This window comes from Pholcus phalangioides, unplaced genomic scaffold, assembly GCF_987345545.1.
Source record: "Pholcus phalangioides strain wild (caught in Gottingen) unplaced genomic scaffold, Ppha-v1.0 ptg000010l_1, whole genome shotgun sequence".
Lineage (NCBI taxonomy): Eukaryota > Metazoa > Arthropoda > Arachnida > Araneae > Pholcidae > Pholcus > Pholcus phalangioides.
In genome coordinates this window covers 19022854-19049482 of record NW_028301603.1, presented here as the reverse complement: position 1 = coordinate 19049482, position 26629 = coordinate 19022854, and the positions used below count along the sequence as shown (strand labels likewise).

General features: G+C 36.9%; 1 protein-coding gene across 4 annotated transcripts in view; it reads left to right on the top strand.

The window, feature by feature from the left end:
- Positions 1 to 26629, top strand: part of LOC149081052 (protein Obscurin-like) — a 171191-nt gene that overhangs the window by 37102 nt on the left and 107460 nt on the right. For 2 of the 4 annotated variants that reach the window (XM_089237815.1, XM_089237814.1), the window contains exons 6-17: positions 8595 to 8735; positions 13076 to 13246; positions 15288 to 15357; positions 16231 to 16323; positions 16488 to 16580; positions 16673 to 16837; positions 16970 to 17107; positions 19750 to 19915; positions 22080 to 22268; positions 23082 to 23198; positions 25098 to 25334; positions 26379 to 26532. In XM_089237815.1, coding sequence (XP_089093941.1) covers positions 8595 to 8735; positions 13076 to 13246; positions 15288 to 15357; positions 16231 to 16323; positions 16488 to 16580; positions 16673 to 16837; positions 16970 to 17107; positions 19750 to 19915; positions 22080 to 22268; positions 23082 to 23198; positions 25098 to 25334; positions 26379 to 26532 — 1734 coding nt within the window. The remainder of the gene's footprint in view (positions 1 to 8594; positions 8736 to 13075; positions 13247 to 15287; positions 15358 to 16230; positions 16324 to 16487; positions 16581 to 16672; positions 16838 to 16969; positions 17108 to 19749; positions 19916 to 22079; positions 22269 to 23081; positions 23199 to 25097; positions 25335 to 26378; positions 26533 to 26629) is intronic. The other 2 variants (XM_089237817.1, XM_089237816.1) reach the window with 1 other exon arrangement.

Here is a 26629-nt window from a genome sequence, read left to right as displayed (position 1 = left end):
ATTCTCTTTCAAGTGCTTAGCAATTACAAGTAGCACAGAATAGTGCGCAACGTCGGTACTTTCGTCGACTTGGATAGAAAAAAAATTCACAACCTTTGACGAGGCTTATGACTGCGCTCTCAACATCGTCTGGCATGTCCTGTATTCTTCGAGACACTTTATTACTTGACAGAGGTATTAAACTCATTATAAGAGCACTTTCCTCAGCAAACATGCGTCTGACAGCATATTTCCACCAATGGCGTGATTTTTTCCTCGTCTCGCAATGCGATAGCTAATATAGTAGGAGGTCTCGGTAGCTTTGGTAGAATCACTTTTGGAAGATTCAAAATATGTTTTCATGTTTACAGGTGCACGGTATTTCATTTTGGTGTTTCAGTCCGCTTCCGCACAGATCTAGTGCTTAGCCACTGATCCATAGCGTAGATCACGTGAGTAGTAGGTGCTTGGTAGAAAAGTTGACGTAGAAAATTGTGGGAATAACACGCACACTCCTCAACACAAACGCCCACAACAAAACACAACCAACACGAATTAATTCTTCGGTTATATGCGCAGCCCCGGCATGTGTCAACAATCACATCTAAAACGCCGAAGAAAAGTGAGCCGAGTTCACGAATACCGATCATAGGTTGGGCGCGGGGAAAAGGAGGGAAGGCCGATCCCCTTTCAGCGGACGCAACCCCTGTTTTAATCTTTTTTAATTCTTTTTTTTCTTTTTTTTAGATGGATGGCCGCCATTACCATTTTCTTTTCGCATATCCCCTAACAGCCTCTCGCGTACCCCCGGTTGGGAACCGCTGCTTTAGGATAGGGCCGGATCTGGGGAGGGAGGGGGAGGGCGCAGCTGCACGCCCGGAAAAACTTAAAGGGTGGCAGCTTTAGGTGGGAACAAAGAACACCGCTATAAAACTATCAAACTTTAAAGTGGTGGGGCGGCGGCAAAATACCTAGTTACGGTCCTGCTCTAGGATCAACAATTCGCGAGTTATTCCAGGATAAAGGGGCTTTCCTATGCACCCTGTATATACAATACAGTATATCTGTATGCCGGAAGTAGAGGGCACCATGTCACAATATGCGTGTGTGTGGGGTATGGGGTTTGAGTATCTTTCTATAACAGCTTGTTTACCTCTGTGTAAAGCAACGAAAGTTTAACCAAATAATAGCGTTATTCCAATATTAAAGAAATGAACAATAATGGCATTTGATAAATCTGTGATTATTTATAATGATCGGTTATTATTTAAAATCACCTATAGCCTCGGTAAGTTTGATAAATGCAACATTTTTATTGGTGATTATGCATAATACGAAGGTGTCCGTTGGTATATGAACATGATAAATCGTACTAAAGTCATCACATTCACCGGTTGTTATGCGTAACCGACATTTCGTATCTATGGTAAATATAATAAATCGGACCCATTGCCGTGTTAAGTTTTTAAAATTTAGAGCAGTGTTTCTTAACCGGTTTTAGCCCATGGCTCCCCCTTTGGGTCACATTTCCTTCGTATGTACCCCCCCCCCCATCCAAAAGTGAAACCCTTTTGGTTAATTTTTCATCTCCCGCATTTCTATTTTCATCGTCTCTCCCATACAACATGAACTTTCGATTTTGCGGAAATAATTATCAAGTCCCCAAGTCCCTACAGGTTCGTTAAAAACGAGAGTCGACTGTATTTGGTACCGCAATGAGTGAGCACCTCATTCTTTGCGGTTATAGTGGAGCGAAGAGATATGAGTTCCAAGAAGAATAACGACTAGGAAGAAAAAAATGTATAGGAACATGGAGGAAGAGATGTCCGCACGTAGTAAAAGAGAAGGGGGATAGAGAAAATAGCCGGAGGAGGGTTCTGAAATGCCAGAATGTGATGATGATGATTCCTCTGCAGATGAGGGAAGAAGGAAAAGGGTGAAACGGGCCAGAAAATCAGCAGAGAACGAAAATCGGCAGATCGAGGTGAAAACAAACCAGTTTGTTCGAGTCGCGCACTTCGGTGGTTAGTCAACACCTTCTACAGCATAAAGTATCCGCGCGTAGCTCGTGACGACACTGAAGTCGTCCATTTTCTCCTATAGTGATTGGAAGAAACGAAAAAAAAAGGAAAAGATTTTTCGCATACGTCGGACTGCTATATCCAATGCTCTATACGTGAAATGGACGAATTCAGTGACGTCACGAACTTCGCGCGGTGGCTTTCTGCTGGTGTTGGTTGAGTGGCCTCTTTCTTTTCTTTGTCTCGCTCCTCGAGTATATGCGGTGTAGAACAAAACAATACAATTGTTTTCGTCGCTAGTCTCCATTAGGTGTGTGTGGCTTACTATGTGTTCGGCCTTAGATTACTATACAGTCGAATCCCGTTATAAAGAACTCCAAGAGACCGAAGAAATCACTTCGTTATAACGAAAATGTGTAGCAGAATTTGGTTTTAAGAAAGGAAAAAATAGTTATTTACATTTATAGCAATTGCGTACGGTATTTTCCTTTCATCACTTTAATTATGCATCGGCCAAACGGTTGCAATTCAATGTGGGCCGTGCAATTGGCGATAAAAAGCAAGATCTCTTGCTATTATTTTCGCTTCATTTTTCCATAAAACTGTACTAGCCCCTCATTTAAAATTCTTGTAATCATCTAAACCCTTCGACTTGATTTGTAATTACAAGGCAGTGATTTCACGTTCTTCAGGCACCATAGATTCACAAATTTTCCAATCACCATAACTTTTCTTCTTTTTTTATCGGTTCCGTTCATGTTGTAGCAAAACAAAGCAGTTAATGGCACTTGGAGTTTTTGCCACCAAATGTTCTTGTTTTTTTAAATGTCAAAGTTTCGTTGGGTAACAGTTGGAAAAAGATTCCGGCTTTGTCTGCGTTGAATATATCGGAAGGATCATATGACTTTATCACTTTCGCTGTTTCAGCAGCTTTCCATTTATTCACATTTTCCATACCAACTGAATTTGCTTCTCCGCAAATCTGTTTTTTGCTACCACGCCATACCGTTTTGTGAAACGGTTCAATCAGCCGGCCACTTGCTTGAAAGTTTTCGCATCCAAAAGCACTTTTCGGGAACGAATGTCCTGAAAGCAGGTAAAGACAGCTGCACCCACATCTTGTAAATTCGAAAGTTAGATCTTTTTCCTAGGAGATCCAATAACTACTGTTTGAATTTACAATCTCAATTTCATCAAAAACGCTGAAAGAGTAGATAGAGATCGACTCTTTTGTTTCTCGGAAACTTGTTTTCGAGTTCGTTATGACGGATTTTTCATTTCGTTATACCGGAATTTCGCAATACATTGTTGCTATGTAAATTGATTTGAAGGATTGGAAAAGTTTTCGTTACAACGAGATTTTCGCTATAACGGTATTCGTTATAACGGGATCCGACTGTATTCGGAATTCTTTTCTTTTTCTCCCCCTTCTTTAGGAAATTATCTCCATTCCAATAACCGAAATACATTATGCGCATCTCTGTCAGTTCCAAATAGCGATGCCAATTCCACCGAATCATTCTCTGGTCTGAGAGAAAGGCTGGAACGAATCCAAAGTGGAGCCGCCTGTTGAACAAAACACGTTTCAGAGCTCTGGGACAAACTTCTATGAATCCTGGAGCCAAAAAAGAAATACCGGTATTTCTATGAAGTTCTAACGCTCTAATATACATATATATATGAACTAATTAATCCAATCAAGATGGGGGTGAAGAGAAACGGGGTTTCACTTGGCGCGTTAGAGTGGTGCCGCGATGAATAATGGATTGATGTTCTTGAAAATACAGCCATTGAATCCGGGATGTCATTTAGTGAGAACCTATTCTACGTTTGAAAAGAGGCAATATTTTTAGTTAATTATATGTAGAGGTTTGCTTGAATCTGTTGGCTTTCTTTTATCTTTGGCTCACGACAAGGTATGTGGGAGATCGTTTGCGAACCAATCCAGAGAGAGCAAATGATGACGTCAAGAGATAGGTCCCCGTCGATTTTAGCTCTGATTAAAGACTGCGCTAGATTGTTGTTTTGTTTTTCCTTCTGCTGAATGAAGCTGTTTTAGAAATATGCGGGAGGTTTTTTGAAAAGTTTTGGTGAATGAAAAACTTCTGTGGAACATTTCACTTTGCAAAAAAAACCCCATCAATCATGAGAGATTTCTTAAGTATGATAGATTGGTTTAAAGCTTCCAAGGCCGTGGAAGAAAGGAGTAATGTTGAAAACTCCTCTCCTCCCGAAATGCGGAATGTGAGAAATTTTTAAGAGGAAGAAGCTGATGTATGGGAGAGGCACGTGTCGAGAAGCTTATCATCCTACTACCCCAGTGCTTCTCAAGGTGTGCGCCACGGCTCCCAGGGGCGTCGTCAAACATTGTCGAGGAAATAATAAATTAATAGTTTGGACAATAATTTCAATCATTGATTTCAGTTGCGTGGGTTTCATTGAATATATGCGAGGAAAAAAATGAGACATTTTTATAAATAAGTCGGGATGGGGTAAAAATTGCGGGAAAATGCGGTGATCTTCAGGGAAATCTTCATGGCTAATACAGTCACTCAGTCACTCTTCACCGATAAATTAAATGTTCTATCCGAGGATGATGTCACTCTCCTCTAGCTGGTGGCAGTGACTGGTGACTGCAATTGCGAGCTTCGGCCCGAGTTAGGTCCGACCGTCCATGTACAGTCCCGTTCAGTGCACACAAGTCCCTAAGAAAGATTCAGATGTTCGTTGTCTTTGTAGTCTTGTGGCCAAGGGCGGAAAGTAAGAGGATACGGGTTCGATTCCCCGCAAGGGCAGATGAATTTTCTCTCTTTCCTACATATATCTTCGCATCAACCAGCTGTTGAAAACCTTCGAAATGTTCTATTTTTTCAACAACAAAAAGAATATGGTCACGATAATTAGGGTGACCAGATTCGAAAACTGAGAAAGGAGGATGCTTGCACAAGCACATTTGGTAACGCCACTTTTTACAATTTTTACAACAGATGGCGCCGCTATAGTGAGAAAAACAGTAATCCTTCTGAATTTTAGACTACGCGAGAAAATATAGAAGGAAGATGTCATTGAAATAGCTGCACATTGTACAGCTATTTCAAGGTACAGTTTCAATGTACAATTTCAGTACAGTGAATCATTACACTTCATTCATAGATAGAAAAATTGACGGAAGATGGCGGCACTACACATAACAAGCATTTAACAAACTTCACGTTAGGTTCACAACACGTACACGCTCATCCCAGCATGCACCAATTCATTATAAATTCCGTGGACGAGGTGCATGAGTGGTTTAGTAGTAGTAGTAGAAGTACTAAAGTTCACAATAGTTTTTGAGTGAATTTGGCACCCCTCTCCCTCTTGCCCAGGACACACCAGATCTGCCTGCTCCCTAACTTAGTTACGGACCTGCCCCCTTCTCACTTCAATACTCATCATTATTAGCTGTTGGTGAGCTTCGTCTCATTTCAGAATAGTATTTTCTTGAACTGAATGTTGCGGTTTCCTTCTTTCAGCGCTGTTTCTTGGATTGTTCATATTATCCTGGGGGCAAGCTGGGCGGGCCATCGTCAGAATAGCATCTGCCCTGTTTAGAGGCAACTTTGGTTCTGGTAGGGTTACTAGACGTTCTTCTTTTTGATGTAATTTCAAGCGTCCTTCTACGTTATGGAAAATTCGCCCTTTTTGTCCACCCCTTTCAGGTTTCTAGAATTATATTTCTTTTTTATTCAGGGGAAAACAAATTTTTTCACTCGGAAACATATACAGTCGAATCCCGTTATAACGAACGCCAAGTGACCGAAGGAATCACTTCGTTAAAACGAAATTTCGTTATAAAGGAATTCCAGGTTACCTAGCATTGTACCTATGTAAACTTATTTGGGGGATTAGAAAAATGTTTGTTGAAACGAGATTTTCGCTATAACGGTATTCGTTAGAACGGGATTCAACTGTTTCTCTTTATTGAAATGAGTGTGTTTTATGACGTGTGTGTGTGCGCGTGCGCATTTGAAATCCATGTGGATGATGCATACAGCCCTGAATAATATTACAGTCAAGTCAAGTCAAGCCTCCACGTGTATCGCACCAGTCTTCCATTCGACAAAATTTAGATAGAAAATTTTTGCTCAAAGATGAATATCTGAATCTAATGAGTTGGTGTCGACTCAACTTGGTCCAGTTGAATAATACAGACCCCCTTCCCCATCGTACCCTGGTAAGACATTCATGAAGGGCATGCCCCTCTACAAGGGTTGGATTGACAGCAGGGCCGTGTTATAAGTGTCATAGGAACCCCGAGCCAACTTTTGTTTTTCTGAAGCCCTACCTGGCAAATTTACTTGCTTATTCCCCAAAATTTCAACCAGATCTCATTTTTATGAGCCCCACCTCGGGTCAACCCCAGCGATAGTGCCGAGTACCTTCCACCCTTCCCCCCCCCCCCGTATTAAGATGACACGCGTTCTTATGGGGTTTTTTTTCACACAATAAATTAAATACCGAAATTAATTGGTGGGGAAACCTAGGGTTACCAGAAGTATAGAGGCCCCCCACCAAAGATCCCAGTCTTAGGGCCGGGCTGCAGGATGCGGCCATGGCAATTGTTTGCAAAAAAATTGTATGATACCGAATGAAATGAGGGTATGTCGGCTACGTGTATGTATTAGATTTTTTTTATTTAGTTACGATGTGGTATGCATGATGTGTGTCAGTCAATTCCGCTTATAATGTTCAAACTTACAACGTTTTCCCGCTTAGTACGATTTATTTTCTTGGTCTCAACTCTAATTCTCATCAAGATTTCCTGTTTAAAGCGTTTGCCCGCTTACAACGTTTTTCCATGATGATCTTTAGAAAACGTTAAAAGCAGGATCCACTGTACCACCCCCCCCCCACAAGATTGGAGCTGATAGGGGGGCCCCGGGACAGTCACGATCATTTGTTTGTTTTTTAATCATAAATTCACTATAAAAGGACTTTCTTTCTTACTTCAGGACCTGTCATTTCAGAAGTGAAGTGTAATGACTGAATATTTGTACTGTTTGTAGGCTTGCTGCTCTCGGTGGCTAGACTTTCTAACGGGGAGATTGGCTAACATTTGCGCCTCGAAGTTGGGAACCACAAAAAACCAATTTCAGCCAACCACCACTGTGGCGACGATGGGGTCGAAACCGGGTTCTTGCGCTGCGAGTCCGTCACTATGACCACTCGATCACCACAGCGGCTATAGAAGGGCCTGTGAAAAGTCTGGCTTGGGGCCTGCCAAAGATCTCAAGTCAGCCTAGGAGCCCTGCTCCACGATGTCGGGGACATGGAATCAGGTGTTGCTTATTTAATGGGAATAGAAGAGTGTGGGGCGTAGGAGCTTCCCCCACATCACCAAAGGTCTAAATTAATTTTCAAATATTTTTTTAAAGGAATTAAAATTCTGAAAGAAGGCATCTTTTAATTACCTTTTGTTCGTTCAATTTGCTTTTTCAAAGGATATACAGAAAATTCACTGCCCGAAAATTTACCGACAACACAGTTCGTCACCAATGAGTGAGCAACTGAGCTAGTGAGTGAATGTATGAGCAACCGAATGAGTTGTGAATGAGCTAGCAAAAATTCCAATGAGTGAGTGACTTAAAAAGTGACTGAGTGAGTAGTAACCGCATGAGTGACGGGTGAGTAACTTTATGAGCGAGTGAGGGAGTGAGTAACCGTATGAGAGGTCAAGTGAGTGAGCAATTGAGTGAGTGATCAAGTGATTGGGTGAGTGACCGAGTAACCATAATACTGATCGAGTGAGTGTGTGAGTTACTAACTGTGTGGGCGATTGAATAAGAGACTATGAGTGACCAAGTGAGTGGGTTAGTGAACGACTAAGTGAACCAGTAACCGTATAAGTGAACCTGTGACAGAGTGAGTGAGCAATTGAGTGAGTCAGTGACCATATGAGTGACCAACTGTATAAGTGACAGAGGGATTTGGTGAGTTACAGTACGAATGACCAAGAGTGGGGGAGATGTCACAGAGTGAATGAGCTACCATATGAGTAAATCACTGACTTGCTCATTCACTCACCTGCTCATTCACTTGCTGAATTGCTAACCTGCTCTCTCATTTACTCACCCACTCGATTATTTGCTCTCATCTGCTCACTCCCTCATTTGCTTCCTAACTCACTTAGTTAATCACTTACTTGCTCACTGCTCACTCACCTGCTCTTCCACCTATTCACTATTTCGCTTTTGCCAATGTGAAATAGTGTTGTCTGTGAATTTTCCTAGTCGTGAATTGTTATTTTAGTGAAATTGCATGGCAGGGAATTTTCCTTTCTGTGAAGTGCGTGGTGATGAATTTTCTGCACACGTTTTGGAGGTGAGTAACTCGGAACTTCTCTGAAAGGGATTCCTTGTGCCGCCCACCCAAAATGTCTGTCCTGTGTGCGCCCCTGCTCCGAATCTTCGTGAATGCATCATGTGTTTGCATTATGCTCATTAGCGCAATTTATGCATGAAATAGTAAACCATAAGGTTTATGATTTTTCTTTCATTTACTTATTCCTCATTTAATTTCACTTACCATTCATTCATTCATTCATTTTCTTAGGTGGAGGGTCAGACTGAAGAAAAGCAACCTGGAAGGCACGATACCATCGTGTTACTTGGAGAAAAAGACAGATTCCACGACAACAACAACGGTAGAGTCGACTTTAGATCCAAAAGTACAAGCGACGATGACAAGGAGAGAGTAAGCACGTGTCGTAAAATAATTAATATAATAAAATTATTGGCATTTTATTACATTAATTTTGCAACTCCAGACCACACATTTACACCGATTGGTCTAAAAATGATCAGGGGTCTGTCCAGACTTTTTTGTGGGATCCTGTTGTTTGTGAAAAGGGTCGTTAATTTTGGGGAAAGCGGAACAATCTAGTTGATTTATTGCAAAAGAAATGGCAAGTTTATAGTTTCGTTTATTTTTGTATTTTGTGAAGGGTAAGTTTTTCGGATCTAGAACTTTGCGTTCAGAAAATGGACCCAAATTTGGGCAGACCCCTGGTAATGTCTCTCATTTATTCATATCCACCCATGATACTTGAGGAAGGGTTTTAGCGTCGTGGCATCACAGATAAACCTTCTTGCAGAAATAGCGGCACTGACATCAAGGCTTAACCCAATGGTTCCCAACCTTTTTTGGGTCATGTCCCACCAAAGCATCTCTGAAATCCTGATGTACCCCCATACTTTTCTCAGCAACCATTTTTTTTTTTTTTTGCTTTGCCTCCTTAAATTTTAAAACCAGGGATCTTTGCCCTTTCTCATTTTCTATCTATTTTTACTCCTCAAAAAGCAGTGGTTCTTAATCAGGGGTCCTCAGAGAGATTTCAAGGGAGGAAGCTAAGTTTGGATGAGAAAGCAATTAACTCGTTGTTTTTACACACAGAATATCATCTTTTAAAGGAGTTTGTGGCCTTCATTTCTCTTCATTTCATTAGCAAATGAGATCCATGAACTTTATCTTACACAAGTTTTCTGTGGATAAAATAATAATAAATAAGGGAATTCGGAAGGTTTTCCAAGCCTTTATAGAAAAGATCATTTTGCCCCTACCCCCTCTAAAAATCGAATTTCCCCCCCTTGTGGGACGTGGGTCTCATGTTGAGGAAACACCGACTTAACGCGATCAACTCGTATGAGTCGGCATTCACGTCCTTTCGTGTTAGTTATCTTGGAAGTTACACGAAGATATACAACTTTATATATGGCGCGTGACATTCGCATCAACAGAATCAATGGTGCTATTGTGAAATGACGTGAACTTCACGTCATACAAGTTGATTGGGTAAAATCTAAATGCATTATTTTACACACAGGGTATTTACATCAAGGTTGATTGAGTTAAAGGAGGTTGCAAGCAAATAATATGAAATTTTTTGCGTTTAACTGTGTTCAAGTTTTTGTTCTACCCTGTAATAGAAATATTTTAAAATATTTATTGTATGGCATATACATTATTTATATATATATATATATATATATATATATATATATATATATATATATATATATATAAAAATAATATATATATATTATGTTGATGAGAGGTTATATATATATATATATAATGCATATGCTAATGTTTTTTACTAAAATCCCCTTTCAACAAATCTAAGTTTTTTGTTTGATAAGGAACATTTTTTCGAACACCACTCATTCAACTGTCTTGACACTTAGTGTGTCTGTCAACACTATGGTGTTACATGCTTTAATGCGAGGATTCTTTATTAAAATTATTGAAAAATTTTTATGGCACAAAATATGGGTGATTTTTGAAAAAGTTGCATGTTGTTAAAGTTAAAGTTCGATTTTTAAAAAAAAATCAAAAATTAAAATCCTAAAAGCTCGTGTTAAAGTATATAGCACCATAGTGTTGAGAGACATGCAAAGTTTTAAGACATTTGAATGAGTGGTGTTCGAAAAAATGTTCCTTATCTAACGAAAAAAGTATTTTAGTGAAAAACATTAGCATGTGTATATATAATGCCTGCAAACAGCAGTTTATATTAAAATACTTCGAAAATATTTCTTTAGTACAGGTAGAACAAAAACTTGAACACATTTACACGCAGAAAATTTCATAGAATTCAAAAATTGAAAAATTTGAAAAAATGTGTTTTTTGGAAAATTTGCGTGCACCAACCCCCCCTGAACAGGGGACTCACCCCATGGTACCTAAAATTTACTAAGTATGTAAAATTGTTGAACTGCCTTACTGCTGATGACTACACACAAAGAAATTTTAAAATTCATATCAGCAAGTGTACCAACATCAAAAGATGCCGTTAAGTCTCACAAAAATTGAGAAGAAAAAAAAGTATTTGGGGCTTTTTCCTTCTTGGGAAAAATATACTTCATTTCAAAAAAATTACTAGCAACTAGGGATGGGACAAATAGTGATTTGACCAAACACCGAACATTTGGCTAATTTTTTGGCCGAATATCAATTGTTTTTTTTTTCAAATTCATCACAACTATAAATAAAATTGGTGTTTTTAATTGAAAATAAAATTATTGGCAATTTTAAATGATTGCTAATGAATTTCAATTATGCGATTTTTATCATTTAAATATTAAAAATCTAAGTAATTGAAAATTCTTTATTCGCCATGACACTGACAATCAAATATAACGATGACATATTGTATATTACTTGCAGAATCAATTTGTTTTTTTTTTCTAGCACTTGTCACAATTTGACATCTAATCAAGAGAATGCCTCAACCATTATTTAAGCCCAAGTAGTAATGTGTGAATCATAAAAAATTTACGACTTATTTTCTTATTTTTTCCTCTTTATATGTCCTTTGCCCCTTTCATTAGCTCAATGCATATCTTGTCTAGGCACGACCTTCAGTTGGTTAGTGAGCTTGTGTAATGTATTCGTGCTCACTTCCACCTTTTATTGCAGTAGCATTCCGTTGTCAGTTTCATGTTTTATTTATACTAGAAATTCATCCTGACATAATCTCTTTCACAGAAAGGGATGTGCACCACAAAATAAAATATAATCAATGGATTTTTAATTTATGCGAAAAATTCCGATTAATGTAACATTTTAAAATTAATTTCATGTACACACAGATATTCGGCCAAACCGAATAGTAGCCGAATTTTCGTCCTATCTCTAGCTAGCAACTAATTTTTTTTTTCAATTTGTCAATCGCTGTTACGCATGGTTGTACATATGACACAAAAGTGTGTAATTGAATCCCTGTGTTCAGACATTTGAGGATCAAAATGTTAGCGCATGACAACAACAAAGAAATCGTCATTGGCGTTCAAAATTAGATTTCTGCGAGTCTAAGGACCGCACAAAATTTTTGAAAATTATTTCAGTGTGTCTATCAACACAAAAAGAGCCATCCCCCAAGTCCTACGAAAGTTTTAAAAAAATATTCAGTATTTTAGACCATTTTTCTCAACAAAAATATAAATAACTTTATGTAATACCCGACGCTGTCCGGGTTTTCTTTAATTTCTGGGAGGGTTGAAAAAGTGGCAAACATTATAAAGGCATATAAACTATTACACATATATACTGAGAGGATTAAAGAAATGGCAAAACCAAAGCAAACATTAGGAAAGTGATTGTTAAGGCTGAGAAATCATTGTTGCCCGACATTTTTTTGTCCATTTCGGGCTTTTGCCCAGCGCTGACAAACTTTTAAAGTAGCCTATCTTTTAAGTCGGGTCCCGTTTGATATATATGCAGGGCCGAAACTAGGGGGGAGCAGGCGGGTCTCGTGCCCCGGGTACTGGACCAGAGGGGGGGCGCAAATTTTATTCTCAAACCTCTCATTCAACATTACAAGGGGGAGCCAAAGTGCACACTTGTCCCGGGTGACGAAGTATCTAGTTGCGGCCCTGCATATATGCAAAATTTGAATACGATAGATCTAAAATTGTAGATTTGTATAGAGAACATACACACAAACAGAAAATCAATTTTATATATATAGATAAGGAATTTGGTGGAGACTAAATTTCTTGACGGTAATTAATTGCTATTTCTTAAGGTAAGTTTTTCATAATTTGATTTGTCAAGCCTTGATGACAGTAAAGTGAATGATAAAACGTGTTCGTAAAGACTACAGATGATTTTTATTAGCAGGGCACCTGCAGACTTACATTTATCAGTCAATGAAATGTGTTAACAGTAGTAGAGATCGCATAGAAAGACTTTGCTTTGAGCTAAAAGTGTGCTATTTCAGCTGTGATATGGGATTTATATCTATCGCTTGTACTTTTCATGTCAATAAATAGTTGACATCACTTTCTGACAAACCCTCATAAGGGCAAACACTGGATAGCAGTTTAAATACATATAAACACAGCACTATATATAAATATTTCCAAGTGAGTACTCAATAAAGAACGAGCTTTCAAGTAATGCTGTCAGTATAGATCATATCCATATTAGTGTATTATAAGAATTAAAATATCGATTATTTTTGAGTGTCATGCCCATTGTTAATGTTATTTATTGTACACTCAAGCACGCTCATGAGAAAATGTCAATTTCAGAAAAGTATTGAAGGAGTTGAATGAATCAGAAGAAGCATTCGCCAGGGACATGCAGTTTGTGGTCAATAATTATCTCAAAGAAATGGATTCCAAACAGATGCCCAAGGACTTAAGGGACTACAAGGACTCCCTGTTCACTAACTTCAAAGAGATATGCGAGTTTCATAACAAGTGAGAATTTGCTCTTTAAAATAAATATATTATACAACCATTATATATTTTTACTGGGTGGACTGTTCAGTTAGGGTCTCATTGTGCATGCATTTTGTACAATACCATGTTCTGTGCAATCACTGTGATGCTTCTTCCTATCAGAAATCAGCAAATAACTATGGGGTGAAAACTGCATAACTATAGTAAATAATAGTAATTGTGATTATACCATAGTACACAGGGCTTGACGAACCCCAGTCGCCAGGTTGCAACTAAAAAAAATGTAATGGCACCTAAGAGTTTCTACATATGACTGCCAAATTAAAGTCTAAGATTGGCACATAACTTTCTGACTTTGTGTGACAATGCGTCTTTTAACATCGGAAGGGGATATTAGTCCCAGAAAAGTTCAGAAAACATTATTTTGAACCTTTTATTATTTAGCTGACACTATGGTTGGCTACTTTACCGCACGCCAACCCTGGTCATATATCGCAATATGGAAATTACCAACCAGTGGAGTCGGGTAGGAAATGAAGGCGCCATCTAGCGGTGGTTGTCTCAGGCTTGGGAGGTAAAGAACTTGTTTCTGATGCTCTTTGCGTGATTTTTTAGATTTGTCAAGACCGGCCATTGTGTAATATAGGTAACCTGCCACAGTGTAACGTGTATACTGTAAAAACAATCAGTATATTTGTCGAAGTGTGTGTGTTTACCATATTATATTAGGCACTCACAGTAAGTTAGCACTTCTACTGCCCTTAAAATTATTTCTGTACGAAAATGGCTTGTAATCTAAAAAGTTAATTAAGTGATTCGCTGCAGAAATGTATTGTTATATGTATTAAATGTATGTGTGAAATGTATTGTATATGTATGTCCTACTTGTAAGTTTCCGACAATATCTCTCACATAAAACTGTTTGCGAATGCACAAATTTTCTTATCTTTGGTTTCGGCTTGTAATGGCAGTCTGTATTATGTAGTTATTTGCATTACTAATTGCTTCGACAATGTGTTTTTGACATTGGCAAATAAACATTTAGTAAAGAAGTCTTTATTGGTCAATGTCAAAATTAGGGCTGGGAATCGATTAAAATTTTTAACTCGGTAATCAATTTTTTTGTTAATCGATTGGGTAATCAAATTTTTTTAATCGATTAATTAATTTTTTAAATCGATTGATTAATCAATTTTTTTTTAATCGATTGATTAATTGAATTTTAATCAAATATTTTTTGTGGCCATATAATGTTAATATAGATGCTATAAAAATATAATTTATTCATTTCGCTCACCTATCCAGTAGATGTAAACAAATATAGGAATAGGTTTAATAAACTAAGGCTGCCGCTTCAAGCAATTTAATTGCTGAACATAATATAATTTCCTAAACTTTCAATTTCTTCACTTGAATCTTGTTTTTTTTTAAATAGTTATTTTTGTTTAATTATTCACAGATTTCGAAACTACTTTCGATTATACTGTTGATTGTTTTCCTAGAAACTCCCCTCGAATAGTACTTGTGAGGAGATGAGCTGATGCTTCCAAGAATACAAAACACTACTGTTCATAGTGGAGACAATAAATTTTGATCCTGTCTTCTAAAACTCCAATCAAATTCAATTTGAAATTGAAATCACCAGTTTGCGTTGAATTGAATTTGATCAAACTATTGATTCAAATATATTTTAGTATAGTCACTCCAAAATGTTCAGTATAGAACATCATTTATAAGACATCTAATTTGTCTTTTCAAAAAAAAATTAAGTCAACTCACAAACTTGCAATAAAAATTTTAATCAAATTTTAATCGAATAGATCGAATCGATTAACTCAACTAAAACTTTTAACTGCGATTAACAATTCATCGATTAACCGGCCCGATTAATCGATTAATCTGACCAGCCCTAGTCAAAATGTCAATAACAGACTCCCGGAGCAATTGTCAATGTTGAACCTGATAAAAAGAAATATAAAAAAATTATTCTGTAATTATATACTTTTGCTTACACTGCTTTTTTCTTCCTTCCATGTTTGGACCATATCTTTGATTATAGTGTGCTCATCAAGGGAATACAGTATTACATAAACGAACCAGCAAGGCTAGGAAAAACTTTCCTCAGGCTTGTATGTGGCTTCTTTCTTTTCAATTTTTGTTACATGTTACTGGTTTACACTGCAATCAATTCTATATACAGTTTGCAGTTGTTTCCCAAGCTCTATATACCCAGGGTTACGTGAATTTACTTTTGCGGGGAGGGTGGCAGTGAAAAAAAATGTTAAAATTTATTATTTCAAAAATGAATTAAAAGCAATATAATTACAAATAAAAGTTTCAAGGGAGAGCAAACACTAATTCTCCTATTTCTATACACTTGTATATTATCTTGTGTTCTATTGAGCGTATTAAATGTGTAATATATACAAGTTGCATAGGTAAGAGGGCACATGAGTGAACATTGCACTTGAAAATGGGGAATTGGTTTTTGTTTTTGGCCTCAGAGGAGACAAGGCAACAATTTCTTATTGGGTTTTTGAGCACAGGGTGTCCATATAAAAAGTTATTTTTCTTATTTTAACAACTATACAATCCCTTGCAATGCGAATGACACTATCTGAGGTCTATCGTTATTTGGATACTTTTCTAATTGTATGTCCCTAAAATCAACGGTTTGCCAGTCAAATGCGGGAAGGAGAGAATCAAGTAATCACCCTGTATAAGTTTGTCATAAATCAACTGAAATTTAACGCCTGTGAACATCAAAAATCCTATCCCAGAGTTCTACTCACGGTTCTCAGGGCTATGATAAATGTTTTGCATTGAAATAACATCCTATGCATTTTCTATTGTTTTTCCTAAGTTTTCATTTATCCCCCCAAGATGGTCTCTGTCCCCATTCACCTTGGATTGCAGCGACTCTACTGAGTTTGGCACATTTCTGAACCGTAGCCAAGTTCAGGAAATCAATTACTTTAGCTTTTTTATTTATGTGTATTTAGGAGCGGGACTTTGACATGCACGTGCAGTACTGCAAAAATGAACCAGAAGCACAGCAACTCTTGATAACTGGTGAATTGAAAGATTACTTTGATGTGAGTGGACATGTTACGTACGATTTACCTATCCATGCTGTGACATGCTTGATTTATATAATCTTTAAAAATTAAATTCGTTACTTCTCGAAATGGTTTATAGTCATTAAATTTGTTTTCCTTTTACAATTAATTTCTTTTTTTCATTTTATTTTAATTTGCAGGATTTCAGCAAGAAAATACAAGATGAAAAATCTCTCTCTGACCATTTGAAGCTCCCCATTCAAAGACTTAATGACTACCAGCTTTTGTTAAAGGTATAAACTTGTTCTTTTAGGTCCATTTGGTTTCTAAAACAAAAATGACAATCATAAATGGTATTAATGATAAACATTATTTTACATGTCAGGAACTCATCAAATATACGGCTCGTTTGAAAGAAGACACCACAGACTTGGAAAAGGCTCATGATTTCATGCAAGCAATTCCGCAAAGGATTGCCGATCTCCAGTATATCAATTCGATACAGGGCTACAAAGGAAATCTTCATAAACTGGGCAGAATCCTCAAACACGTGAGCAGTTTCTAACCCATGTTACGTTATATAGGGTACAATGCAAAAATGGAAAAGAGTTGTCGTTTACAGTAATTTTGTGTTTTTGTGTTTTTCTATATTTGAATGATTTGTCTCCTTTCTTTCACCAAGGACTGGTTTGAAGTTATTGAACCGAGCGGTATGAAACGAGAGAGATTCCTTTTCCTTTTTAAAGGCCGCATATTCATCACTGACCACAAACGAGTTGGAACGAACAAATCGATATTTCTAGTAAAGCATGCAATCAAGGTAAACTGAGATAACTTTCTTTGTTTTCATCAAATAAGCCGTGTATTTTATTGCTTGAAAATTTATAATTCCTTCAATAAATGTAATGTAGTGACTTCACATAAATTTTGTCGCTGCTTCTTCTTCTAAACAATGATAATACCGTGGTACCTCTCGTTAATCTGGCGAATATCAGACCAGGATTACTTATTTATGCCAGATTACTGAAATCACTGGATTACTGGAAGGTTGTTTAAAAAAAGTCCATTTAAATAACAAACTTATGCGCACAGATATGCAGTGACATATTCTCCTGTTCTATGCTTGAAGAAAACCCATCTAAAACACATGATTACTGAATGGGTCGGTTAAAAAGAATTATGATAAACATGTTGGGGTTAATCGAGAAGCTATCCATACTTAGAATAAGACAACCATAAGTATTCTTTATGGGCATTGTATAATATTTTATCATGTGTATATATTGTTTATAATTTTTGTAATTGCATTTTTAATTGGGTTGCTTTATTTTTGAAATATATGACATCCATATTTGTTATGGGTATCTTTTTCTCAGCCACCTCGCTGGGCATTTTGACTGTTGTGGTGTTTTATTTGTATTTGAATAGCTCACAGCCGAGAGGGTCTACTGTACATCAAGCGCTCTCCATGTACTCTCAAACTTTTTCCATCCGCAATTCCCTAATTAATGCTTATCCGTGACTCCCCAGAGAAGTTTAACAAAGAATCTCTTCGAAAAAACCTTTTCTGGGGCAGCGCCCCTGACAAAGGTTGGCGGCGCATAGTTTGAGAACTCCTGATGTAGGGCTTGGATACTGTTGAAATAAAGTATAAACCACTTGATATGTACTGAGAAATTGAATTTTCTGGATTTTATGCCGAAACTGATATTTGGAAAGAAAAGTGATTTGTCTCCTCCCGGAATCGAACCCGGGTCCCCTTGCATACCGGGCAAGTGCGTTAACCAATACACAAAAAACGAAAAGAAAAAAAACTTCGTCAGAGTGGCGCCATTGACAAAGGTTGGCGACGAAGTTCATAGACCAGAAACCCCGAATCAAATTGAATGCTTGCTCAAAATGTTTCTTAATATTATGAGAAACAGCAGTGATCTGACATTTAAGCCCTGCTTATACATTGAAAATGGATAAGCCTGGTTCTTTCATTCCGCAAAAGGAAAATATTACGGAAGATGGGGGAAGGGGCATGAAACTGCAAAAATCCACCAAAGAAGAAGGTGTAAAATTTTCCTCTTCATTCTTTCCCCATGAAGGAAAAAAATTTTCCAAGCAGGTTCTTTCCACCAAACCATCCCCCATTGGAACTCCACTTTTGCACATGTAAACAGGGGGTTTATTGATTGTTCATCTGAAGAAGGAGCAGTTACTGGAAATTTACTCCGCACTTTTAGGTTTGAGCACTCGGTTGAGCATCATTTGATTAAACTCTGGGAGTGTCAAGTCATTCCCATTAGATGTTTCCTGAACTTTGCTTTAGCTACAGGTCTTTCTAAGAACTTTCTTTTTCCGGAATAGTACTTTAGATCTCAAATCACAGTACGTGAATCCATGGAACCAACCATGATTTGTCTAGTATGAAATATTCTAATGTAATGATTTGATACATGGTAAACAAATTTAGCAAAGCTATTTCACTGTACTTTTCATAAGAGTATATTGTGCTTCTGGTTCCAATCATAACTTTTCAAGATGTTGAGCCATTATCATGTGGTTTTTTTTTTTTGGGGGGGGGTAGAAGCAGCAGGGCTGTATAGCTCTATGTTTTCCTGGGATGGCGGGACTGTGGATTTCTCGATGCATTTACCCTGCAAGGAAGATTCAAAATCACGCAAGTGATGGAAACATGGGTGCATATGTTTCTTCAGGGTCAGGTCCCAATCATAATCATTCAGAATAGTTCAACTGTAGTTAAAAGTACGCTTGAACCAATTCTTCTCAGTAAATACTTCAAATGATGGATGACTTAAAGATAGTGTTAAACTGTGAAAATAAAATGGTAAGTGAGAGGTATCACATTTATCAAGTTAAGACGAAAGGTAATGACAAGATTCTTCTAAATCGCTTCACCCATTCTTCTTTTTTTTTCGAGTGTTGTGAAATATGTCTACAATTCGTTTTTGTTTTGAGGATAAAAGTTAACAGTTTCACATGATACATATGTAAAATGAATCATTTCTCTGTCCAGAAAAGTTTTCTTTTTCTCCTCTCCTTGGATGTAACACTCAACTGGGTTCTACCTTCGGCTATAAATATCCCCAATCCACTAACAGGTGATATTTTAAACCTCATTAAGGTCATGAGAGCAGTTTGGGAGTTTTCTTTCTTCCCTCCCTCTATCTCTGCACCTAATTTTTCTATAATTTTCTTTCAATGTCTGTAGAAAAAAACTGTTTGTTAGACGATGTTGGCTTAATTACATCTCACACACAGTGATATTTTACGAACGTACATGGTGTCTTTTACAATGTTAAACAAATGAAGCTAAGAAAAAAACATTTATACCATATAAAACAGTTTATAATTCATTTAATAAATTAATAAATGGTATTTAATTCGAATCTGATTCAAAATCACTCTTCAAATAACTCATTCTGAAAAGAGAAAAAAAATCTCTCTTTTCAGCTTCCAGAAGTTGAAATTGTTGATAATGCTGATGATGATGAATTGAAAATGAGATTCCAGGCTTTGAAGAAAGGACAGTCTGGGTATCCATTGATGGTGAGGGCTAAAACATTCGACCAAAAGGAAGAGTGGTTGAAAGAGATACAGGTTACTGCTCTACCTCAAGGTCAGTCGAGCTGAAATTATCATCTGGTTTGAGAGAGCTGGATTTTTGTCAATCTGTAAAATACACTATGCTACATTACATGTTATACCCTTACATGTTATACTCCAATCTAACATTTTTTTTTTGAATTATTTGTTGATTGTGTTAATCTCAACCCTGATATAACGAACACAAATGGCTACATATAAGTATAAAAGCACAAGTTAACTCATGACCGGTGAACAACACCGTACTAACAGGATTCGACTGTATTACTTTTGAAAAACCAAATATAATATGAAGTTAAGTAAAATTGCGTGTGTGAAAGTAGTTGAAGATTCCTGTGTATTTTTAACTAACACTGATCACATTTAAACAGTTTTACAAACATAAAAATATGAAATTTTTATTACAGTAAAACCTCCTGTAATGGCCACCTCCGAGGAATGGCCATATTTTGTTGGAACAGAATGCATTTCATAGAATTAACATTACAGGTAGCCTCTGAAAATAACTGCCACTTTGGACATGGAGTCGGAAAAAAATATATATATTGCTATGAGAAAAATAATTTCAAGCTTATTTTCAAGGGAGGGTTTCCCACCCCCAAACTATGGTGGTAGGGGGAATTATGCTTTCTTTCCATGGATACAAATGCTAGATAGGTATATTGAAGGCAGTGGAGAGGGGAAAAGAGGCACTTATAAGTGATCTATAGTTGTGCCATGGGCCACGTGATCTTTAAATGCACAATAGGTCACTGAAATGATCTGAGAATGTGCCACTTTAGTTCATTCTTACAAAATTAAGTTTGAGATTGCGGGCCACATCAGATGACTCTGAGGGCCACATTTAACCCGCGCGTCATGGGTTGAGCACGTGTGGTCTAGTTCAGTGGTTCTCGACCTTTTTTAGCTTATGGGCCACTTTGAACCACATTTTCTTCTCGTGGCCCCCCCCCTACTCTCATGAAGGAGCGAAACACTTTCTACTTACTGAATTTAGTTTAATCCAAACTAAATTTATAATGAACAAAAATTTTATAGATAAGATCAGTCAAAGTGGGGGGGAAGGGGAGATTGCCACCTTTCTTACGGGACAAATTATATGGGAATAATAGTTATATGTGCGAAACGCTGTACCATCCAACGAACCTACACAATAAATCGCCCCTACCGACACATCATTATAGATCTGCACCTTACCGTTGGGCTGGAGCTCAGTGAACTTCCTTCTTTTGGAGATTCTATACATGGCCATCTCAATATCATGGTTCCCCGGGCAAAATTCTGGGGTGCTCCTTTACGTAATGTAAACAGCGTATACATATTTACACTCATAAGTTATAGTACCATAAGTGACCATGAAGGGCACCCCAAGCTATGCCCACATAGGTTTAGATGGCTTCTGCTTCATAAACATCTCTGCTGGATTCTGAAAGTTTAGTCACACTTTTTCCCCAACATATTTCACTTGAAAACTTGATTTCTTCATATCTCTCTGCGGGGCCCCTTTCACCATTTGTCATGACTCCCCTTTCATCTGATTTTCACTCGTAAGCCCCCGTTAGAATATCGCAGGACCGCAAGGAAGCCATATGGCTCCAGGTTGAGAAACACTGGTCTAGTTGAGCGTGAGTGGGAATAAAGAACTATTTGGGGGTTGCTGTTGCACCGTCTTGGTCCTCAAATTTTCTCGCCAAGTCATTTCTGTTGTGTTCTACCTCAGCACTACAAGCCTAAACTTTAGGATGCAGAAATAGCGCTGTAGATCGATTAACACGGCTGTATGCAACTTGATTCTTGATCAGCCGGGACAAGCACGCATTTTGGCAACCCCATTTGTAATGTTGAAGGAGAAATCTGATCCCCCCCCCCTCTAGTTGCGACCCCCGTCAATTAATCAATTATAATATCACAGTATCAATATAATTATATATTCTGATATAATCAGTTATATAATATAGAACTATCGTAATCAATGCCAATCGGATTGTAATTTTACACGTTATACAGATCACAAATTTTAGTTGTTTTTTTTTCAGAAATAAAACTGACATTCCCAATAGCGATCACATTTTCACGGTCCCGTTAATGGCCGTTGTCGGGAGGTTTTACTGTACGTGTACTCGAACTCTCTAATTGTCTTACTTATTTATATAAATTTCTGATGATATGATTTTTAGCTGTTGAAGACATGGGTGATGATGAAATTGAACCTTTGCCTGAAGATAAGTCAAAAAAATCAGAACCGGTTGAAATTGCTGAGAGGAACGGCGCTAAAGTCGAGATCATTGAAGATTTTGAAGCATACGAAGAAATGCATACAGTTATAACGGAAAGTGTGAGGTCAGGTTCCCTGACATCCCTCGAAGGTGAATTTTTATTATTCTGTCTGTCCATATTGAGTATATGTAACGCCATAAAAATATTTAGATTCGTATCGAGAAACTCAAAATCACTTAATTTTCGGAAAATACCTGTAATTCACGAAGGTAATGAGTAAGCAAATCCGTTTATCATTGTTAATAATATTGCAGTCAATACGCTTGATTAATTACAACCCAGCCATCTCTTTGTTGATTAAAATGATAGCTAATTACCTCAATACGACGAGGGCTGTGTACGATTATCAATATGATTATTACTGCGATAGATGCAAAATTTTATATGTTTTATGAATAAGGTATTTTGTGTGTCATTCAATAAAGGTAAAAAATTTAATTTGAAAAGTATCAGATAACTTTTTGGGAAATATTCGAGTATTGAACTGATGGAACCCCGCTTTTTTGTTAGTAGATTAAGATATACTTATTTAAATCAGTGAGTTCCTCTGAAGATTTAACATTTTAACTGCTCTTTGGAGTTTTTTTTTTACACTTAAACTAACTAATTAAACTTACTAATGCATTAACATCTAAGATTATTTTGCTGCTCTTTGCCAGAGGGTTTCAATTAATTAATGGTTTTGAGAGAGCTATTTTCTTAATGCTTTCTTCAATTTCACATGAGTTTGTTCTTCGACACTTGCCGTAGCTTCAAATATTGAAGAAAAAAGTTTTTGAAGTTATAGAAAAAAAAAAAGAAAAAAAGAAGTAAAAAAAATGCTTGCATACAAAAATGTTATTTTTTATTAAAAATTCCATACGGTTTTTCATAAACTTATACAAAGCCAATCTAAATTGTAGATTTTCACTCTGCTTTGGAAGATGAGCCTTCGCTGTGTTTAACAGCATCAGAGGCAGACACAGGGGGTCCAGGTAAACCCCGATTTCTTAAGCCATTGAGAGCAGTGTGCTGTGCAGGTAAGTTGTAGATGGAATGGTTAGGGAAAAGAAATATCCAATCATTCTCTGGATAACTTGCCTGTTGGTCTCGTGTCTTGCCTTGCCCTATTCCGTATTTCGTTCTTAAAATAGCTTGATCTTTATGTATGAACCTTTTACCAATCTGTAAAGTATACCCATGTACCATATGTACTGGAGCACAAAAAACTCTTTTACTAAAAAACTCTCCACAAAAAACTTTTTTTTTTCTGATCTTGAGCCAAGTTCATCGAGTTCACAGAAAATAATTTTCCCCACAATTCAACCATGGCGTCGCTAAAGTAAACTTCCTTTTAACTGCGTATGTTTACTTAAAAAAGCATTGAATAATATTCTAATACACCCAACACAAGGAAAAGCTCCAGCCTTTCACAGAAAAGCAGTGCAAGTCCAACCACAACTGCATATACGCAGTCTTTATCCTCGATTTAACGCCGCTTGATCTTTGTCTCCAAAAGATGCTCCTCACTCGTTGGAGTGAAACAGAGCTTTACAGTTCATTCATAACAGTCAAAGCACAAAATCCTCACATCATAATACATTTTGGAACAATTATCATTGGAGGTTATCTCTAAGAGACTGATCCGATGGCTTAGGAATTGGCTATTAGATAACGACAATAAGAATAAACACCCTATATATGCATAACATATACTCACACATAAATGCTTTATATGCCATAACCATTAAGTTTCTGCCTGTTGCAAATATAAGTAGATAAATTGAATGACTTTATAGGCATGTTCATTACATATACTTGATATCTCTTATCTTCAGTTCATTATATGTTTTTGAATTCTTTTCTGATGTGAGAAAAGTTTGTCCTCTGTATAGTCAATAAAACTTTTTTGACAGAATTTCTCTTTTTAAACGCTGTTTTTTGAGATGCATGTTCAACCCATGCATGAAAACGCCTAATTTTGTATATATATGTACAAAAGTCCTTTAATAAAATTGAATTCTCAAGTTGTGAACACTATCTATCCTTCACTATTATATTTTACCAGGCATGTCGATTATAAAAATGCTTATTTTTTTCTCTTTTTTTTGTCATTTTTATTCCTATGAATTCATTTCATGCTAGTTATGTTGTACGACGTGTGCATAAAATTTATAAATACATTGCATGGAAAGTCTTGAATATACAGTGAAACCTCACTACAACGATACCAGAGACAAAAGTTAAATTCCTCTACAACGATAGCTTTTTTTTATTTTGTGGTTCCCAGAGTATCGTTACACTGAGATTTCACGGTATGTATTTGTATTTGATATTTAGCTTATACAAAATTATACTTTGCATTGTAAAGCATTATACTTTGATTTATGCACACATGCTTCTCACCCCCTTTCTCGTTACGTGTGTCATTTATCATGATCATAATGCTTTGTCCATTAGAATGTTTTGATGCTAGCTCTTCCGTAAGCTTTCAGTCTAAAAACGACTGCCTTCCGGAAACATAATCTTCCATTGAAAATCACCATAGGTAAATTTAAATTACAGTTACTGAATATTCCAGAACGGCTCCATCGCTTTCGAATAGAATGAATCTTTTTTCTTTTAATTCATGAACTTTTTCAGCTCATTTTAATGTACATTTTATCCCATAAGAGACATCGGCCAATTTTTTCCCCCTTAACATAATTCAAGCTTTAATTAATTGAGAATTTTTCATATTATTATTCTTCATAGTTATAGTATGAACTATTATTATTATATTTTTTTTGTCAGCATTCTTCTAGAGTTTTATTTCTCTCTATTATATGGATAATAGGGAAAAAAAATCAGGTTTCAACATAATATAATTTAAGCGAAATTCACATCTAAAAAAGTGTATACTGGTTTGTTATTATACCTGTGTTTGCATTAATTTGCAGAGGGAGCAGAAGCCATACTGGAATGTGAAATCTGCTCGACACCAAATGCTACTGTCGCGTGGCTCAAAGACAATTCGCCTTTCCTTGCTACAAATAAGGCTATCGTAGAATCAGATGGCGGCAAGCATAGGCTCATAGTAAAGCAAGCAGAGGCATCGGATTCTGGATTGTACACCATAATTGCCTCGAACGTTAATGGGACGGTTTCATGCTGCGCACCTCTTGCTGTACATTCTGGTAGGGATGATTCTGTGACATAAAGGTTTTGCTTTGTTTTTTGTTTTTTTTGTTAGTTATTCATATAAAACTTTTGTTGATAAGTTCTTCTAGAAAACCTGAATATACAGTCAGTTTGCGATAACTTGAACTCTGATAACTCGAATACCTGTTTAAGTCAAAGATTTCACTCAGCCCCAGGACTTTTTCCATATTTTAGTGTTAAAAATTTTCCTTAACTCGATGTTTTCTTCCTTTAAATCAAAGTTTCGTTTCTGAAAACTTTGGTCCATTTAAAAATAAGATAAGTAAACTGTTCTCTGAAAACTATTGAGTTTTTTAGAGCCAATAAGGATTTATAAAGTAGCGATTCCCAGTTTTTTTGACTCGTGGAACTCTTTTCAATATCATTTTTTAATGGTAGACTCCCTTAGATCTCTTTTTTTTTTCCATTTACTTTTCAAATTTACAAATTTCCCTATGTGCCCGCAGAGCCCTCAGAAGTGAGCACAGAGTACCCATTGCAACCACTGCTACATAAAATATGGATTTGTACATGCTGAAAAAAAAGATCCATCGCAGCATTGTTGCACAAACTTTGGCCTGTGAGTGATTTGGCAAGAAATTTATCCAGCTGGCATAAATGAGTCAAAAATATTTTTAAGTTAAACGTGACATGTATGCAGAATAGAACTACACGAACTATGATGAATATTGATTGGAGTTCATCAAGTCTTTTTCACCTTATTAATCTTATCAGTGCTTTTCTTTCATATTCGACCATGAAATTTAATTGAACCTATAAACAACCCGCAAAGGTAATATCGAGTGAAATGAGTTCCACGAGTCAAAAATTTCATTTGCCAATGGTTCACAAAATTTAGTGAGTAGCGGAATTTTTTAGGACTGGATTAGCGAATCATTCGGTTAAGAAAATATGCATAAAAGAGGTTCCACCGTATTTCTATTGAATGTCACGAACTTGGAACCATAAAAAACACATTTCTGTATATTGCCAGAATATTTGTTCATGTCTGTGCTGATATTTGGGCATGCTTTCCTCAGCTCCAGATATGGTACCTCCTCGTTCACCAGGTGGAACGCTCATGCCGTATGGGCCAATATTTTTAGAGAAACTGCGAGACATGGAGCTTCAAGAAGGTACAGAGTTTCGTGTGTGCGTTGTTGTGCACGGGGAGCCAGAACCAGATGTTAAATTGTAAGTAAATACTGATGAATATTTTTCTATGTATGAATGGCAATCGCATTTGTTGCAAGTCATATTCACATCCAATTTAAAAATTAGTGTTTTATAC